This window comes from Ceratotherium simum, chromosome 8 (assembly GCF_057802395.1).
Source record: "Ceratotherium simum simum isolate JZ-2026a chromosome 8, ASM5780239v1, whole genome shotgun sequence".
Lineage (NCBI taxonomy): Eukaryota > Metazoa > Chordata > Mammalia > Perissodactyla > Rhinocerotidae > Ceratotherium > Ceratotherium simum.
The window spans coordinates 39,112,230-39,133,396 of record NC_141907.1 but is presented as its reverse complement, the minus strand read 5'-3'; the positions used below and the strand labels follow the sequence as shown (position 1 = coordinate 39,133,396).

Below are 21,167 nucleotides of genomic sequence, written 5' to 3'. Positions count from 1 at the left end.
GACACATTCTCAAAGAAACTCTCTTGACCTCCAGAAATCCAACCCTCCTAATTTACTCTTTAATAGCATAAAGTACTACTATTGCATAGCAATGTTTACCTTTATGGGTATAAGTCTTTAATAAATGCCTATCTCCCTTCCCTACCGGGAAGCTCCATTAGGGAGGGTAGGGACCCTCTCTACTTTTGCTCACCACTGTCATCTAGGACAGTGCCAGACACCACCCGGGCTACAATGAGTGCTCGCTGAATGGATTACTGAAATAATTAAGTAGTTAACCAAACATTTCTGATTATTTGATGCCTATTCTAGTCATGTTTTCAAGAGAAGATATTCAATTGTTCAGAGAAGGGAGGAAGTCACATATTTTAGTAAGATAAGATGTAAATTTTAATAGTGTAGATAAATGCTTCACTAAGCACTGAAAGACACCATATAGACCGAGGATTACACTCGAGAATGCTGAGTGGCAGTAATAGCTGGAGATACCCGACTGACGCTTAAGAAGATTTCAAGAAATTTTCAATCCAACCATGAAAATTAGCCTTTGTGCTCATGTTCATTGCTGAACTCACAGAGATGGTGGCCTGAAATAGATCAGTAAGTTTGATTTTAACCTAGGTACATACGACTCTCTATATTCTTTGTTGTTTTCCTTTCCAAATTGTAAACAATCAGCCTTTAATATTCTCTGGCTCTTCAGGATGTTTTCATTAAAAAAGCAGAAACCCAGCTCTAACCATATAATGCCACAGTGGCACCTGACTGAATATGGTAAAAGGTTTAGGTTCTGTCTTATACCCAGGCTCAGTTCTTTCACACACTCTATTGTTGACCTGACCCAGAGCAGACAGCAGGGGGCAGTGTTGAGGAGTATGGTATTGTGAACTGGAGGGCCTGATTCTCCATCAACCAGCTGCAGGACACTGGACTGCTCACGTTTGGTATTACCCTTTGGTATCTCATATCCAGAATTAGAGGATTGGGTTAATGATTCTGCAGGTCCTCAGTAAACCTTCAGATTTCTTGATTTTTCTCCTAGGAATTGCTCTTTTAAAATTGTGCTTTATACTGTCAACCAAAGTGCTTTAGTAATATAATCTAAAACAACAGCTCCTAAAAGACTGAGAATCTATATTATGTAGAGGTTAAAAACACTAGCTTTTGAGTCAGAAAGACCTAGGTTCAAAGTCTTTGGCATTAATGAGCTGTCTAATTTCAAGCAACTTACTTAACGTTTCTGAGTCTTTGTTACTACATCTAGAGGCTAGAAATACTTCTATCTTCATAGAGAGGTTGTGAAGATAATATCAAATTTGTAATGCATGTGAAACACAATATGCTAGTCCCTGGATATCCATGGGGGATTGGTTCCAGGACCCCTGGGATACGAAAATCCAAGAATGCTCAAGTCCCTTACATAAAATGCTGTAGTATTTACATATCACTTACTTGTATCCTTCCTCCCGTATACTTTAAATCATCTCTAGATGGCTTATAATACCTAATACAATGTAAATGCTATGTAAATAGTTGTTGTACTGTACTGTTTAAGGAGTCATGACAAGAAAAAATAGTTTGTACATGTTCACTACAGATGCAGCCTTCCTAGGCCTTTGGATCTGGCTTGGTTGAATCTGGGGATGCAGAACCCACGGATGTGGAAGGTCCACTGTACCTGGTATAGAGTTAGCCTACAATTAAGTGTTAATGTAATTATAATTTTTATTATGAGATAGTCCTTATTGCTCCCTCTGACCCTGTGTATGCTCCCTAGTCAGTATAGACATCTTTTTCTGGTATATACGAGACATGCCGTGCTGCAAATTTCTGAGCCTCATTTTGGAACCAGAGTCCATCAGTCATTTTCAGCCATTCTCTGAATCAGAACAGCTGACAGAATCTTCAGTGAGGTCATTATTTTTAGCTTTGGAACTGCTAGAAAGTCTGCAGGGGATTTTCATGGCATTCAACAAATTAGCAAAGGTCATCAAAACAAATTCACTTACTGAATTCATTGGCTTGAAATCCTATCAAACCAGGGCTGTCATATTAAATTAAAGAACTTTATTCTGGCAATATTTCTATAAAAGGATCAAGCTGAATTGTGTTTAGATTTGCTCCATTGTTGCTGCATTTTAAAGTCACAAATTTTGACAGCAACCCCACTCATCTCCTATCTGCAACCCCCCACCATGTGGTCATGTGATTTTCTTCTAGTCTAAAATGTCCCCACTTTTCCTCTCTGTCCAAGTTCAAGTCCCATCTCCTTTAGGAAGCTATTCCTGAGTTCTCTAATCCCTGATATCAAGTCTGTTTTGCTCTTGACCCAGAACAAGCTTTTTTTTTTTTTTAAGTTGAGTGGATGTGATTTTGACCTTATTCAACCTTGCACAAAGGCATTAAACATGACTGTTAGACTCCTATATTTTCACGATGCCTTTAACGATACTTGCCTCTGCTTGGTTGATTATCCAAGCTTAAGCAGCCATCAATCAGCACAACAGACTGTGCACATCATAGGCTCTTCCCAAATAGTACAATGTTGAGCCCTTTGCTTTCCATAACACCATAAATAATGTTTTGGAAGAAATACTTGAGGGTCAGGTAATGGATCCATTTCTTTACATATCTTGAATGATGTCTTTGAATCAAGCCAGACTACAAGGTTGCTGGATCCTTCAGAGACATCACTTTGGATCTAACAGAATTGTTTACTGAATTGTACTTTGGTGTTATGCCAATGGGTCACATTGATGGATTGCATAAGAAGGAACTGGACAAAACTCAGAGCCCTCTTTCTGAATACCTACTGAGAAATACTACTGAATAGTAAATTACATTTTGTTTTACGGACAATTTGAATTTTAAAATTGATTGTGTTTACCCTGCTTCGGCCATTAGAAAACTTTGTGATAAATCTGGGGTCCATTTCTTTCAACTGTATGGTCCACCTTTAATAATAAGTCTGGCTTTATTATATTTCTACCCATAGTTTCCCTTTGCTCTGGTCATCACAACTGCTTACTTTAATTTTTTTTTGCATTGAAAAATTTTTTTTGTGAGGCGCCTCACATATTTTGTAGAATGAGGCAGAGATTAAAAATAAATTCTTGATCTATTTGTTCAGTGAATTACAGCAATTATAGCTTATAGACCATTATTTAGCAATTATTTCCTGCCTTGTGTTTTTCTTTCATTGTTTTATGTCTCCACAACTTGGTTTTAAGCCAGAGAGTATTCTTAAAATTTTCCCATAACCCCCACACACTGGCAGCATACCATGTGCTCACTCAATCTTTATACTAGACTTCCGTACACAGGTCTGCTTCTAGATAGCTAGCTGTGTGATTTTGACCTCATGTCATTGAGCCTTGCAGGATTTCACTCTCTTCATCTGTATGTGAGAGAATTGGCCTAAATAATCTTCAGTGTCCTCTCCGGCTCTAAGATTCTCCCATAAGTGCTAGTGTTCCCTAAAAGGATTTTTGCCAGACACAGATATTTTAGGACAGATCTGACTTAATAAACTATTCATAGATATGAATATGACCAGGTGACCTATTTATTGCAGAGGACGTTCATGAAGGGAAGGACTCTGTCCAAGGGAGATTTGCTCATTTTTCCATTGAACAAAGAAGAGGACACTTTCAGACACTTTGGTTCAGAATTTAAGCTGGAAGAACAATTACCAGTGGGCAATAAAAATGATTTAGAAAGCCAAGGCCTTTTTAATTCTATAGTTTCACATGTAGCAATGGTTGATTCCAGTTCTTTTAGTGCAAAAGAGGCAGTGAGATGCTGTAGAAGGACCCTAAGTGGGGAGTTAAGACCTAGTTTCGAATCCAACATTGGTCACTAATTAAATAAACAATTTTTTGCCCTTCTCTGTGTCCTTTATTTTTCATTAATGAAAAGAGAAACATTATCTGCCCATATCCACAAGATGTTTTGTGAGGGTCAAACAAAACAATGCTAGAGAATATCTTCCCATAAGTACAAAGTGCTATACAAATGTTGTGTATTATTGTGATAATTTCCTGAGAGCATGGCCATGAGTCAAGCAATGGCGTCTGATGACTAAGCGGGTATTTTGGATTGCTTTTACGACCGAACTGGATGATTTTGCAAAACTGGTCATTAAGATGGCTGAAGCAATCTTAGACTCTTGATGTTTCCCAAGTTTGTGAATGATCCAACAACATATAAATTTCCCCCCAAATGCAAATTTAATGGAGTTGAGAACAAAGCCTTATCAACATGTAGGCACCAAAAGTCCATGTCTGTTTTGTTCACCGTACATAAAATAATTGTATCCAATATTTGTTGAATATATGGAGAGGAAGCTAGATGAATGACAAGGTATCCTCCCTAGCTGTGTGGCTTGCTCCTTTGCTATGCCAGTTTAGGGCATATGATTGCATGTGCTTCAGAAAACTTATAAATAATGAGACATGGAATTCTGAGATCACTTTGATATGCCTATGTTAGATTGCTAGTTGTCAACTTGGCATCACCAGCCAAGTATCATTGAAGAGAAGCTGGAAAGAAACAATTTTCCCAGAATCAACTTCCTCAGGTTAGAGTTTGCCAAAGAGAGGCATTGGTACTGGATTTGGAAGATGGAGGAGGAGAGGCCATTATTTTCTGAGAGCAATTGCTGCTAGATGCAAGGGCAGATGTGAGATTCACAGCAACTTGCCAGGGAGCTCTTGAGTACCTCCTTCATATAGAGACAGAGAAAATTGGTGGGAGCTTCCTGGAGATCCTTGAGCATTGCAATGCCTTCCCTGCTTGGGTGCTTTGGCTGAAATTTCTGAGGTTGGTTTCTTTGACCTCTGCTCACCAGCTTTTCCAATCTTTGTGTATACTCTTAGTTCTTTACATTGAAACCTTTAATATCTTGAATATATTGAGTGGCTCTTCTGTTTTCTTGAAAGAACCTTGACTAGCAACAGAATCTCAAGTGTTAAATTTGGAAAAGTTAAGGTTCAACTAAAGCATTTATATACACAGAGTTAGAGTTAGCACTTTGGGAGAAAACCATAGGATTTTTTAAAGCCATTTAGATATTATTTAGTAAACTATTGCTTTTCAGCATTCAGAAATACCTTTAAGACCTAAGAAACTCAATGAAGCTTTCCAAAGTGTCTTATTTTGTTCTCATAGAAGAACCTGATTCAACAGGGTGAAGTTTCCTATAGTGGAAAGCACAGATTTTAAACTTATATAGCCTATAATTTAGTCTGGGCTCAGCCACTTTTTAATCCTGTATATCTGGAAAATTCATTTAACTTCTCTTGGGCTTGGTGACTGTATCAGCATTATGGGAGTGATGACAACTATCTTACTCTTCTTTTAGGTTGTGGGACTCAAATGAAAATGTATGAAAGTGGTTCATGTATATATGTGTATGTATATGTATATGTATATGTATATGTATATGTATATGTATATGTTGTTATTTTATAGGCTCATGTTCACACTTGGTCAAAGGGAAATAATAATGGAGCTTGATAAAGATTCAATAAAAGTAACTTCCAGACCACTGAAGCATTTCTATTATCTCTGAGGGCAAGTGTGGTGATTGTGTGCACATCTACCTCCATGAGACCTAGCCCAGTGTGGCCCGTTGATATAAAGGGCAGTGGCTGAGAGAGGACGTCGTACTGCAGGGCTGAGACCCTATGGAAGAACAGGGGGACCTTCTGTGGCTTTGGTACAGGACAGTTTGCCAACTGCTTGAGCCATAGCTCAGATCACACAAGGTGGAAGTGTAAACTGCTCTCCACTCAGATGGTCACTGTTGCAATCACATTTTATCTTGTTGCAATCACATTTTATCTTGAGGCAGTTGGGCAGGGACACATCAAATAAGCTTCTCAAAGCCACTGAGATAACTTCTAATTCTATATACTCACTGGCAGTGATGCTATCCTGAAGTTATTGAATAAACACTGTTAGGATTTCACACATATGAATTATTTAAAGCAGACCCTTTTTATTCATTGCACTGAGGCAAGACAGGGCTATGGACTAGAGTGAGGGAAGAAGACAGGAGACAGCAGTCCAGACTTACTGAGTGTCTTGGTGGAACTGAAACAGATCTTTCAACACCTTAGTGCCCAGTTTTCAAGCCTACGAAATGTAGACACACTCTGGCTTATCTTTCCTTGAGTAGTGTTAAAATTATTGGCTTTTCACAACTTCCTGATCCAAAACAGTGTGCACATATGTCTGCACTTACTCACACACCACACACACCTCTCCATCCCTCTACCCAGTTTTTCTTTTCTTCAACACACAGCATATCATACTCCTGCATTATATTTTATATCAGTGACTTTGTTTTGATTTTCTATCCACCTATAATGGATTGTAAGGTACATCTGGGCAAGGGGGTTTGTTTTGTCTAGAACAATTTATGATACATGATAAGAACTATAGAAGGTGTGTGGGTGAATGAATAAGGTTATGAATGTCTGAATTATTAACTAAGATATTTTTTTTTTTGATATTCTACTCGATTCTCCAAACTCTTAGACTGAGACTAGACTGTTACATCCACAAAGGGATATTTTTTGAAAATGTACCAAAGGATGGGCTCCTCTATTTTCCTCCCTTAAGGAAATGGAGGCTTTATCTATAGTTGGGTGGGGAACACAGTTGTTCAAATGCAGCAAATAATGGAGATTTCCTTCCTGAGAATTAGGGAGAGGAATTGTGACCAAATTCTTTATCACATCACTTCCTTGTTTGTAAAGCAGGCCGAGCAATTGTCTGCATGGTGCTTCATAGAACACACAAAGGAATGTTGAAAAGTAGTCTGCCTAGCAATGAGATGCACAGGAAGATGCTGAAAGCAGTAACTCTATTTAAGGTGCAATGATAGGGAGAGAGGTGTGACCGTAGAGTCTTTTCAAGCAATCCCAAGTTAACCTATAAGGAATTGAATCACTGGCCTGTGAACCTGACAAAAAAGTGCATTGGACTTTAATGCTAAGTTAAAATATCAACAGAATGTTTCTCTCGTTGCTGCTCAATGATTCAGTTTCTAATAATCTAAACCTCTTGAGAATGGCACTTATGTATCTGTACAAATGCTGCTTTAGGAATGTAACCTTTGGGGAACTATGATATAGACATCTTGTCATTCTAGCGGTACTGACAGGGTCGGGAATGGTATGCTCACAATACATACCTGTAGGATGAAAGAATCAGAAACTTCTGGAACCTAGAGAGAGACAAATAGAGCCAAGAGGAGCGAGACAAGTAGTTGCTCCTGGCACTCTGTCATCAGTCAGCTCAAGATCAGAGGAGAAGAGGACTTTGATTGGTTGGTAAGGTATAGAAAGATCAGCTTTTTAGGTGAAAACCAAGAGAGATGGGAGAAAATGGTTAGAAATGAAGAGAGGAGAGCGATGACGACATTGACAGCAACAGTGGCAACAATCAGAGTGATGACAAGTGTGGGAAAACTGAAGAAAAGGAGCACTTACAACTGATACAGACGTTGGAACAATTCAGAATTCTGAAGAGCAGCATCTGATTGCCCTGGACTTTGATGATAGCTGTGACAGCCATTTTTTGAGCAGTTAAAATGTGCTAAGCACTGTACTGGGCACACTATCTGCTGTCTTAATGATATCCCATAAGAATGTATACATCCTCCATTCTGTCTCCATCTCCCAGCCCTCCATGATTCCCCAAACCCTCCTCTGTGCCCAATGGAATACACAGTCCAGCATAATCTGGAGCAAAATCTGCTCTATCCTCAACATCCTGGTCCTCACCACTTGCTCTTACCAAAACCTTGCTCTCCCTTACAAACACAGCTTACCCGATAGCTCTCTCAAAGTACTGGCTGCTTTTCCTCCTACACCTCTGGTATTGGGCATGGGAGTTGCATTAAGTGACTCTCTTCCTCATTGTCCCCTCTAGACTATTTTTCCTCCCTCCTTTCCAAAAACTTCTAACTTTGAATCTTATGTCCTCTTATTGTTGTCATCTGCCAATCCAAGGTTAATTCTTCTCCCTTCTCTATATGTTTAGCTTCTTTTCACCTTCATGCTCCTGTCTTAACTCTTTGTAAATCTAATATTCATATAGATCATTTTTCTATACACTGGACTTTAAATTCTTTGATCTCTTTTCCTACAATGATCATTTATTCCATTTTATCTTGCCACTCACTCTCATCTCTAGACCTTGTTATGACCAAATACTGCATTACCTCCATAAAATCAATTTTATACACCTTACTCTCTGACCACCACCTCCTATCTTTCCATCTAATTCTCTAATATCCTGACTCCAAAATCTTCCACTCCATCAGATCATATGGTCTACAAATTTAACCACTTTTAACTGTCCCTCATGCTCCTCATAACTGTAATTGTCTCCTGCCCTAGCTTAAATTTCATGGATAAGCATTATCATCACTCTCTTTTATACACCATCATCTCCTTCTTCCCTATCCCCCTTTCTTGCACTTGCGTGGAAAAACTCCAACCTTGGATAAATCAACTGTTCTACTTTCTCCAAACCTGAAGCCATCCTACTAAACACAGCCAAAGCAAAATAGAAACATGCTAAGTGGTCACACTTAATGTCCTCAATGCTGCCCAAGCACACAGCATTCTCAGCTCATTCCCTCCCCTGCTCTGGTAGATGACTATATCATATCTTCTCCTCTTTCCTCAAGCCCCCAGTATTTCCTCCTCCATCCTGCTCTCAGTTGATTACCTTGATTCCTGCTTCATTAAGAACATAGAATCAATTAGAATAAAATTTCCACAAGATCTCACCATCATATCTACTCGTTTACCGGCATTAGAGCCCCTCTTCTTATTATAGGTGAACTGTCTGAGCTCTTTTCTCATAACAGGCCCTTCACTTTTGTGCCAGATCTCATCTCCTCTGGCCCATTCAATGACATCTCTCTTACACCATCTTTTCCTCTCTTACGCCAACAATTTCCTCCTCTCCACTGGATTATTCCCACCAGTGTACAAACGTGCTTTTATTGCTTCCATCTTAAAACAAAGAAAGAAACAGAAGATTTCTCTTGACCCTACATTCTCCTCTGGCTATCACTCAATTTTTCTTTTCTCCTGAACAGTAAAATTCATTCAAGAATTCAAAATTCAAAGGAGTTTATTACACTTGCTATATCCACCTTCTTTTCTCCTATCCTCTTTTACATCTACTCCATTTGCATTTTCACTCCCAGAACCCCATGTTGCCAAATCCAATTGTTAGTTCTCAGTTCTTAGCTAACTTGCTCTATCAGGTACATTTGCCCCAGGTGATCACCTCTTTTTCTAGAATGCTTTTTACCTTAGCTTCCAGTGTACTCCTCTCTTCTAGGTTTCCTCCTACCTCATTGGTCACCCCTCTCAGTTTCCTTTGCTTATTTGGCCCTGCCACTTACCAGGTATGAACATGGACAAATTAGGTAACACCACTGTAATGCCTCAGTTTTCTCACTGGTAAATGGGAACGGTAATGGTACCTACTGACAGAGTCATTGTTGAGATTAAAGGAATTATTATATGTAAAACACTTGCACATAGTTATTGCCATACCTGTATCTTCTATCATCTCCTCAACCTCTAAGTAGTGGTTCAACCAAGACTTAGCACTTGGACCTCTTCTCTCGTTACACTAATTACTTTGGAGATGTCATTCAGATGCATGGATTTAAATACATCTAGAGGCTCATGAACTGTAAATTGACATTTCCAGATAGGACCTCTACCCTGAACTCTAGACTTAGACTTTCAACTGTAAACTTGATATCTCCACTGAGACATGTAATAGGCAATGCAAATTTAAAATGTCTAAAACCTTATTTGGGCACTACCTGCAGCTTTCCTCAACTCAGTTGATGGCAAGTCATTCTTCCATTTTTTCAGAGGTTTGATTCAGAGAAGAATAGTTTATTTACAAGGGTAGATCTTGACTATCTAAAAAAGAACTTACCACAAAAAGATGCTTCCCAAGTGAATTCTGTAGGACTGATGTATAAGTCTCAGAGCTGGTGTCCTGTATCATCTTTGTCCTGTGTAAGCCTGCTGCATGCATTCATGCCTCCAGATATATTCAACATACAGCTCCCTTTGACGCAGGTGAGCTTGCCTTGAACCCAGTGGATTGCCTTTTGCATGGTCTAAATTTTTGCAAATGACCATAGTATCTGAGACATCCTTTCTCAGCATGCTTTGACTTTATCCTTTGCTACTTATATCCCAGCACTTCTAGTCATATTATTATTATTGTCATCATTCAATTATTGTTATCATTCAAACACTATTATTGTTATTATTATTTAGCCCCAAATGGAACAAAAGATAGAATTTTTAATATTGTTTATGAATGAAATTCTCTTCAAAGTAAAACTTTAAGAAGAGTAACTATGCCCTGGAATCACAGTAGCAGAAGGATACTTCCCCTTAAACTTCATGAGATCTATGAATAAAATTTAGTTTTATTATAACTGTACATAATGATCAGGAAACTGAAAATTTAGCAAAGTCAGACTTGACCCTTTGATTATGCTACTAGATTAAAGGTTGAAGGTATGAAGTAAATAATCAGGAGGATAATATGGAGAGTCTCATTTTGCATTTTTTGGGGAAGATACTTTCTAATACTTCCAGTCTAAAATCAGATGACAATTATGTAAAATATCTTCCCCCTAAAAGAACAAAGTACTGTTTTGGCATATATAGCATGTACAAATTCAAAGGGGAAGAGATAAAATACTGGTGGCAAGACCGAGAAAAGAAATGTGAAAAACCCTTATAACTCAGGAACTGGAAACTGAGTGAATGCAGGTGAGTTGAGAACCCATCACCATGGCAGTCTGGATGGAAGAAGGTGATGAGGAGGTGGACACTGAGCATCTGGACAATGACTGAGACCTTGAAGCCAACAGTTCATGATATAGCTGTTACTGATCCCTAATGAAGAAACTAAAATGAGAACTATGCCAGGAAAACACCTTTGTGTTTGTAAAAATTGCAAATTGAGTTGTAAAAATATGCCTAATTGACTAGAGACGGACATTTCTTTTGTTGACACATTAATTATGTAGAAAGGGGCCTTCATCACTCAACTCAGGAAGACAGTCCAAAAAAAGTAGGTCTTATGGTCACCATGAGGATCAGAGTGCAAATCTCTTACATTTGTCTTTGCTTAGAGTTTTAGCACATTGTGAGAAATGTTCACAGTTCTGACCCTGAATCATCAAAAAAGAATAAATGACTTTTAGAATCCCCTATTAAGATTCACATCAAAATAATCAAAGTCTGGCAAACCGATGTTCTTCAGACAGACTCATTAAATCCCAGGGCTCTAGACAGCTGAGGTGTAACTATACGCTCCCTCCACTAAAATCCTCTAGTTGCTAGACACAGAGTCAAGTAACATCAAATTGAATACTTTTCATTATTTTTTCTTTATTAAAATTGAATCCTTTCTACATATTCACCCAAATATTATTTTTAATGTGGGCTTAAGAGTACTAATGACATACATCTGGGAATCTTCCACATATAAATTAGTTAGCCACGAACATTACAACTTGGGGTACTTCACAAAATCTAAGCTGCTCAGATTTCAGTGTTTGGGGGTTATTCAGGTCACCTGAAAAAGAATTTTCTGCCTCAGTTAATTTAAAACTCAAAACTCTCTTGAATCAAGTGCTGAGCAACCTGTGTGACAAAGTCTTTTAGATAATTATTTAAATTTCAGTAGGAAGCACAAAGACTGGGAAAGTAGATTGAGGAGCACAGGTAAGACAGGTTACTCTAGATTTTTACTACTCAAAGTGTGGTCCATGAACCAATAGCATTGGCATCACCTGGTAACATGTTAGAAATGCAGACTCTCAGGCCCCATCCCAAGCTCTTTAAACCAGAGTGCATTTTAACAAGATCCCCATAAGCACGTGAACATTTGACAAATACTGCAGGGAGCATATCAGATGACAGAAGAGTTTCCACCGGGACAGTTTCTAAGATAAGAGCAGGCAACCCTTTTGCTCAATTCAGTGAAATTTTTTGTCTGAATTTTAGATCTATATAATCTAATTACTAAGAATATAATCTAATTTGAAATCAATGTAGTCATGTGGTGGGAGCTCTGTGACAAATCTGCCTTTTTACAAAATCAAATGAGTACAGTCAGTGCCTAAGGGACAGGATGTGGGAAGATGAAGATGAATATAGAATTATTATTATATTATTTTTTTATGATTGAAAGAAATAAACCATGCTTGATTTTGGTTTGATAATCTATTCCTTAAAGCCTGTTGCTGTACATTCATTCAAGTGTAAATTTTAACTAGCTTTTTTCTCTTTTTTTACCATGCTAGAGAATGTTACTAAAGCAGCTCATGTCCATACCTCTCTCTCCCAAGTAGATAACTCCATTTACCACAGTGTCGTTATACGAATTCATGCTTCATTGATAGTGTTTGTATTAATATGTGGTATATATATTGGGGCTTTTAAAGTAAAGTAGTGTCTTGTAACAAGTTGACCTATTATTACATGGATTTAAATATCTGATTGAAGCACTTAATTCCAATGAAAGGCAGGGTCCACTGGTCTACCTATTTATTTCAATGAATGCACTTTTAAAGAAAAAAAAAAAATGGAGCCTTCTCCCAGAGGGGACAGAAGAAAGAATAGTTTAAAAATTTTCCTTTGATCATTTCAATGATTTCTTTCAAAGAGAGAAATGCTATTTTCTGTTCTTTGCTGTACTTTCTTCTCTCATTTCTATGTTTCCATTCTGCTTCCCATTTAGACAACCGGGTCTATTAGAAGAGGAGGTGAAGGAAAAAAAGAGGACAAAAAGTCAAAGCATGGCAGCCTGAAAGCAGTGGCCATAAAGATTGAAATCACCTGGGGAGCTTAAAGAATGCTTGTGTGCAAGGATCCACTTTCCATAGATTCTGATGTCACTGGTCTGGGGTGGGGTCATAGTATCAATATTTTTTAAAAACTCCCTTTTAAACTCTTTGATTTTAAAGATAAGAATAAAACAATTTAAATGTGGAAATTTACACCTAAATGAAAACTAAATTATATATATATTGTCACGTGTTTCTTATATGGATGTGGTTCACAGAAATGATTCAAGTCAAGACCTCTCAGAGAATATGTCCATTTCCAAGGTTATAGACGTTCATGCATCACAAGTATGAGTAATGAATGGACTTTCAAACTACAGCACCATTGCAGTCAGTCTGGCCTAACATTGTATGAAAATGATTTGGGGAATAGTATCTGTAGCTGTTTAGAAGAGACAGGGTTTCTGACCATTGCGTGTTCTGTTGCAGTCATAGAAGTGACCTGGTAAAATAATGGTTATTCTTAAATTATATCAATGTTCAATTTAGTTGGCAAGCATGTCAGAAAATAAATACCCGTTTAGGAACTGAATTGAGACAGATTCAGGAGAGAGGAGAAGGACAAATTAAAACCCACTTTGTTCTCAGGTGTCTACTTCACGTCCAAATAAAGTATATCTAAAAACCACCCAACTTACGCACAGTGGGGAAGCTAGAGAGGAGTTTTATGAGGGCAGTACGGAGAAGGAGTAAATCTTAGACTTTCAAGTCAGGTTACCTGAGTTCAAATCCCATTCGGACCACTACAGTTTTGTGACTTGAGGCAAGTTACCACCTCGGTACTTTGATGATCCCCTCTGTAAAATGGGGTAGAACAATAGGGTTTTGGTGAAGATTCAACGGAATATCTTTGATAAGTGCTTGGTCCATAATCTGTAATCAATAAATATTAGCTATCGTTATTATCAAGTTTGGATCCCAAGTGGACCAAAGCCCTCAGTTTAGCTACAGTGTCCAGTTCTAGAAGATCAAAATTCCATTATAAAATGTGTCTTTAAGCTTTTGGTTAATACCTAAAACCTTTAGACAAAACAATAAGTTTTATTTTGACTTTCTCTTAGGATGCTAGTAGCAAAATGGTCCTCCATCAGAGCAGCAGGGAGAGAAGAAACTTCCAGAAATCTAAATCTGTAAATCAGAGATATCCTCATCAATCTACACAACCACTTATCTGTGCATGGAAAATAAACTTAAACTGTCTATAGAGTTGAAGTGAACAGCTATAAGGCCAACTTTATAGTCAAGTTGATTGCAAAACTAATTTTCATAAAAGGAACTCCATTTCCCCACTGGCTTTTATTTTATAACTTTAAAAGATCAGAGACTTTTCAGAGAGAGTGCTTCTTCACAGTTTCAAAGAGGCAGGCTGGAAAAAGGAATAAATTAATTCAGAAAATATTCCCTTCTTCCCTACACCCACCCCTGCGCTCATCAAAAAAGCTACAGGCACTAAAGTTCATTAACATTTCTAAGAACATAAATGTGAAATATTCATTTTCATTAAGTAGTCTACTGAATATGGCAAAATCGAATTTATCCAAGGAGACATCCACTGCTGCTAATTTCCTTGACAATGGGGACATAAAGCAAGGGAAGCCATGAATCATTCATGAAGTTCAATTTACTTCTGTTATTTTTGGTGTTTAGCATCCATGAATAGAAAGTATGCAGCATGTTGTAGATGCTATTTTTAAATTACTTCAGATCAGAATTAATGATTTGGCAGGCAGTAATAAAGTAAGAATGGTTCAAAGGCTTTGCTTGTAATTGTCCTATATTTCATATTTTTCTTGTGAGTATTTATATGTTCATGTATTCATAGTTTTTTTTTTATATTCTAATATCTTTTATAAATCAGAGTCACTTTAGAACCAATATTTCAGGCAAGTACATCAAGTAATTTACTGGTGATTTAACTAAATTGAATAAACTCCCAGAGTTCTAGATTTTAGGACTGAAAGAGATCTTTAAGGTTATATATTAACTGGCCTCTCAATGAGGAATGTCTTCTACATTAATACTGGTAGGTGGCAATTTCCAATTAATTGAAGTGTCTCTGTGGGAGAGAGAGTCTTAAGCAGGGACTTATTTCATGAATGGGCACCTCGGCTCATTGTAAAACATTTTTCTTAAATTCTACATCTATCTTCCTGCAACTTCTGCCCACCTGTCTACTCAGTTACTGCTGTATCTCCTGCTCTTACTTAGCACACAGAGCCACATGTGGTCACCACTTAAGAAATGCTAGTTGAATTGAATTGAATTGAATGGGTTCAAATCTAGCACTCTGGGTGTGGTGGTTAATTTTATGTGTCAACTTAACTGGCCACAGGGTGTCTAGGTATTTGGTCAAACATTATTCTTCTGTGCTCCTGTGAGGGTGATTTTAGATGAGATTAGCATTTAAATCTGTAGACTGAGTAAAGTAGATTGCCCTACCTGATGTAGGTGGGAGTCATCCAATCAATTGAAGGCCTGAATAGAACAAAAAGACTGATGTCCCCAGAGTAAGAGAGAATTTCTCCTTCCTGACTGTCTTCAAACTGGGACAATCAGCTTTTTCCTGTTTTCAGACTCAAATTGAAATATCAGCTCTTCCTAGGTCTCAAGCCTGCTGGCCTTTGAATTGGAACTATACCATCAGCTCTCTGGTTTGCCAACTCACCCTGTAGATCTTGGGACTTATCAGCCTCCACAATTGTGTGAGCCGTTCCATATAATAAATCTCTTTCTCTCTCTTTGTGTCCTACTGGTTGTGTTTCTTTGGAGAATCCTGACTAATACACTGTGCAGCAGCATGTATAAAGTTTCTCTTCTATATGACAGCATTTAAAACATTCAGCAATGGCTGTTACGTCTCCCTAAAATTTTCTGCCCAGACATCTTGGTATCCTTCTCTGAAGGAAATTATCTTAATATGGCATTAGGAACTGGACACAGTTCTCCACATGTGACTTTACAATGGCACACTTTTGTAGAACTGCTTCTGTCTCCTGTCTGGACATTATACTTATTTTGATTTTATTTCCAGGTGTTAACGTAACACATTATATAAATAAAACTTAGCATTTCAACTCTGCAAACTTCACATTTTCTCAGGAAATTTCCCGTAATTAAGTTAGGCCATTTTATTTAGGTAGACATTTTTCTTATCACTTGCTGTTTTTGTGGGCAAGGAAACAATTTTATTTTGGAAATAATCAAACATGACTATGGTTTGACATTCTGTGTACATGTTGTTACTACCGAAACATTTAAATTAACACAGTGTTCTGAGACTAACAGATAGATTGAGTGGATGGTTCATTAAATTGAATACATTAAGACAATGCCTAAGTTAAAAGTTTTCAAACCATTTTTTAAAACAAGAAACACATATAAAAAATATTCATGTATCACAAAATGTTACTTTCGTTTGATAAATTCGTTGTGGTTCAGGTAGGAGGGACATAGACAGTTAATGACTCAAGAGAAGCAAAAAAATTCATAGTGATTCATCACATTTACCAGCCTTTCAAAATTCCTAAAGTAATTAAAATATTAGATTTTCCCCTTTCTGGCTCTTGGTTGACAGCTTTACAATCTTAAATATTTGAGATAGTCTTAAAACATGAATATAAAATTGTATAAACAAAAGAATATTTTATTGCAAGTAAAAAAATCCCTGCCTTAAATCTTATCTGAAAAAATTAAAACTAGACTTATCTTCCAAAGTTCAAAAGACTTGAAAAGTTTGGAACCAAGAAATTGAGCATACATTCACTCCACAAATATTTACTGTTAGGTACTAGGATAGATTTTAATTATTGTGTTGTGAATAAAACTATGATCCTTTCCTTTATGGAGTTTATAACCCACAGAGGGAAGAAACAATAAACACAGAAGCAAACAAATACTACTAAGTGCTATACGGGAAACTAACAAAATTTTTAAAGAGAATAACTAGGGGTTTCTAATTTAGATTGGATTCTCAGGAAAGCCTCTTATTGGAGTGGCATCTTAAATGAGAACTGAAGGATAGCTAAGAGAGGTGGAAAGCCAAAAGAACCATGATGGGAAAAAGCATTTCAGCCAGAAGGAACAAGACAGTGAAGATAATGAGACAAGAAAGATTGTTCTGCCAAAAACGAAGAATCCGTGGTATTGGAGTTTAGTGTAGTAAGCAAAGGAAAGACGGCTACAGATAAGAATGGAGATATCGAAGAAGGGCAGATCACACAGGAGCTTGAAGTTCAAATTAAGAAGTGTGGAGAGTTTTCTTGGTTCAATGGGAAGTCTTTGAATATTCTAAGTATAGAAGTAATATAATACAACTTACATCTTGCAAAGATCATTCTGGTTGCTGGGTAGAGAATGGGTTGGAGGGAGTCAAGAGTGAAAGCAAGAGGACCAATGAAAAGACTGTTAGAAAGATTCCGGTAAGAAGTAATGAGGATTTGGACAAGACTGGTGGCAGTAGGGCTGGAGAGAAGCGGAAGGGCTTGATAAATATCTTGCAGGTAGAATGGATCATACTTGACAATAGATCAGATGGGAGAAGTGTGAGGGAGAGGGAGATGTCAACAATTAATCCTAGATTCTGGTTGGATAGTGAGATTAAGGAGACTGGAAAGGAAACTCATTTGGGAGGGAAAAATTGATAGTTAAGTTTTGAGTAAAGTAAGTGTAAGATGTCTTTGAAACATCAAAATAGATATGCCAAGAAGAGTGCTATGTACATTACTCTAAGGCTTAGAAGAGATCTGAGCTGGATATAAATTTGGGTATCACTGGAATAAAGATAGTATGTAAAGAGAGGTCCTTTGTGACCTTTCTGAGTACAGTGTTGGTGGAGATGGGAGATGGGTAGGCAGGTTCCAGATTACAGTGGGTTGAGAGGAAGTTGAGGCAATAGACAATAGATATTGACCATTCTTTCAAGTAATTTGGAGAAAAAGAAAGTAAAGAGATTAGGAAAAGCTTAAGGGGACAAATGGAGGTAGAGTAGAGGTGTTTTCTGATGAGAAGAGTTTTCAGCTTGTTTTTGGGCTGTGAAAAAAAAGGTAGCAAAGAGGGTGAGATGGAGGATCTAAGAGATCAGGGGTGGAGGTGTGTGTGAACTTGCGAAAAGAAATTCCCAGAGGAGGAAGAAAGAGATGGAATCCTGAACACAGAGGCCAGGTTCAGCCTGTAAAAGTTGTAGGAGCACTTCTTCCTCTGAAATTCAGGGGGTTAATTCAGAATGATGAAAATATAGGGAAGTTAAGAAGAAGATGGGTGAGACCACAGAGAAATTTCAAGCCTGAAATGGTTTCTACTATTTGGGTGTAGTGAGAGGTGACATTACCTGTTGATAGTGAGTGGGCGAGATTAGGGTAGAGATTTTCCCCAATTATTGCTGCAGAGAATGCGAAAAGGCACCTGACTCCTTCATGATTGTTATCCCAAGCCCTTTCTATGTCTCCATGAGGCTTATGGCTATCAAACCTTCACATGAGAGCTTTATTGATTTCAAATTCCAAATCCTCTTTATACTAAATTCCTTGATTGATTTTTCTGTGTGCCATTAACTCATTTTATAGCATCCCAGGGCTATGAAGCTATTCATCTGCTCCATGTTCAAGTAAAATTTCAATTACACAAGACTTTATGGCTTTTCTAATTTTACTTGATTAGATGACATTAAAGAAAAGCAAAACATCTTTAATTTGTCTCCAAGGACCTAACCAAGTTTAAACATTTCCCCATCATTGGGGTTGTGATGGAAGAGAATACAAGCTAGTAAATTTAGTAAGGTAGGTAAAGTTTCTACTCTGTTGATCACAAAAGTATAATTGGTTCAATCTTACGTCAGTGGAATGTCTACTTTATCATTCTTATTTCCCAACTGACACTAGAGCCTCTCGTTTGTCACCACTTTAAAGCTCAGTTACAGTCTTCATAAATTGTCAGTTCAAGGAGAGCTGTTTCAGCAAACATGCAGCACATGTTTCTTAGTGAAGAGTTAAAAATAGATAAATAACAAATTTAGTGTTTATTAATACTTAGCAACATATCGATTATATACTCAGGCAGGAACAAGCAAAGCTCATTTGAACTCCATATTATTGCTATATGTTACTTCATCTCTTGAAATTATTACTCTTAAGATTTAAGACCTCTTTATATTGGTTTATCTATTGTTAAGAAGAGATACATTTTAAGTAAAATATTAAAGCTAAGCAAGGTCGTCATTTGAGGCTTTATATTTTTTTTATGGTAACATCAATGGAATCAAGTACTACTTGGTTTCCTGCATCCATAGATCACCCTCTCTGTGGTTGCCATCTTTTGACCCTTGACCTAAAAGCTAAGTGCTGCTTCAGCTTCTGGAATCTATTCTAACCTTTATTAGGGATAATTTTAGGAAATACAGACCAGTCTTTGGTTAATTCAGCATCCTCAACCTAACTGAGGGTGGTTCCAATTGGTGCTATACTTCTAATCATTGATGTTCTGCTCCCATGCTCACCTGTTGATTGTACGATTCTATAATGGAGAGTAGATTACCTGGGTTTGAATCACCACTTCACCGCTCTCCTTGCCCTGTGGCCCTGGGTAAGTTATTTTACTTTTATGAGCCTCAGATACATCATCTCTCAAATGTTGTTATAAGTACTTATGTTACAGAGGTATTACATTAAAGTCTAGCTTTGATCTGGCAAGTAGAAGGCAGTTCCGTGTTTTGTCCATTTCTCCCAAGTTCCTGCCTTCATAAACTCCTCTACACAAATTCTTATAGGTCCAAGTTTCTGCTTTGATTTAGGTAAAGATCTTTAGGGACTAGAGTTCTGTGATCTGTTGTGGGATCACTTTGATGACGGTCACTATCTACCTGCATTCCTACGTATTAGCTGATTTCAGGTTCCCAGTTCCTATGCCTTAGGTTCTAGTGGTAGTAGATCAATGTCTATGTCTGAATCCATATCTATATCTACATAAGCATCTTTATCTATTTCTATGTCTGTATTCAGTAAAACTAGAAAACTGATGTAATTACGTAATAATCAGACACTGGGGAATACATTTATTCTTCGTTAATACTATAGGGTCACCTGGAATTTTCCCATTGTCCTTTCCAGTTTTGATGTTTAGATCTGGAAAGCATTTTGATTGAACTAAATAAATATTTATCTATTCTCACATTACATTAAGTGGTATTATAATGCTTTGAATTAGATGCTACACCTCTCTATGTCCCTGAAAACCAGGAAATGGCCTATGTCTGTTATTCGCAATAAATGGCCTCAAATGTCTGCACATTGATGGCTGAGAAACAATGAAACAAAGAGAGTCAGATTAAATCTTAATGACTCAACTATTCTGATCATTAAGAAAGCCATCAGTGAAAAACCGCCCAGGATGACAAACCAAAATCAGTCACTAGACCTGAAAAATATCAAGTCTGTGGCCCAAAGCACAAGCCTCACAAATACCGTTTATCGTTTTGTTCTTCCCATGAACAAAGACAAAAGCACACAAGACTTGACCACAGTATTTTTCTAAAAGACAACAATTTACAACCTTTCAGGTGGACAGACTATAGAACCAACAACAATCTCATGAAGTCTTTTTATATTAAAAAGTTTTTTGTCTCTTATTAATGCAGCTTGGGTATTGGAAGGCCTTGGGAGAAACCCTGCTCTGAGAAGGAGAAAGCATGAGTTTATAAATTGCTCAGCTAAAATAGGTGGACTTTCCCTAATGGTTCAAAAAATAACTGCATTGAGCCACCAATATGAGGGAAAATGTCACTAGACTGTGAACTCCTTGAAAAGTTGGCAGAGTAGTATAGCTAAAAATATCCTAGTGCCAATTACTCAGCACAAGATTGAATTTAATTGGGTCACGCAAACATCCCTCTTTCTCATTTCCCTGTCCAGGTAACTCACAACTTTCAATCTCCAGGGTGCAGTTTTGTTCATCCAGAGGATATCTTCGTAGATCCATCATACATGCAGCTGTGGTTGTTATCCTGTCACGATGAGAGAGAGAAAAGACAGCAACATAAGGATGATGACTTTCATTTCCAGGTTTCCCAGCCCCAAATCATCTTTACCACTTGGCATCAAGATTTTGGGATTAAGAATATTGAAGGTGGGCAGATTGAGGCTGAGTCTTTCTTTGCTGCTCACTAGCAGTGTGAACTTGGGGTAGTTAATTTATCTCCATGGGCCTCAGTCCCCTTATTAATCAAAACACCTACTGCACAAGATGGCTATGAGGA

At 37.6% G+C, this 21,167-nt stretch overlaps 1 protein-coding gene across 3 annotated transcripts in view; it reads right to left on the bottom strand.

Moving 5' to 3' along the window:
• GABRB1 (gamma-aminobutyric acid type A receptor subunit beta1) overlaps positions 1 to 21,167 on the bottom strand; it is a 373,814-nt gene that overhangs the window by 75,931 nt on the left and 276,716 nt on the right. For all 3 annotated transcript variants that reach the window (XR_015552911.1, XM_087434264.1, XM_087434265.1), the window contains one exon: positions 20,833 to 20,915. Coding sequence is in view for 2 of the 3 variants with exons in the window: in XM_087434264.1 (XP_087290390.1) it covers positions 20,833 to 20,915 (83 nt within the window). In the remaining variant the exon portion in view is untranslated. The remainder of the gene's footprint in view (positions 1 to 20,832; positions 20,916 to 21,167) is intronic.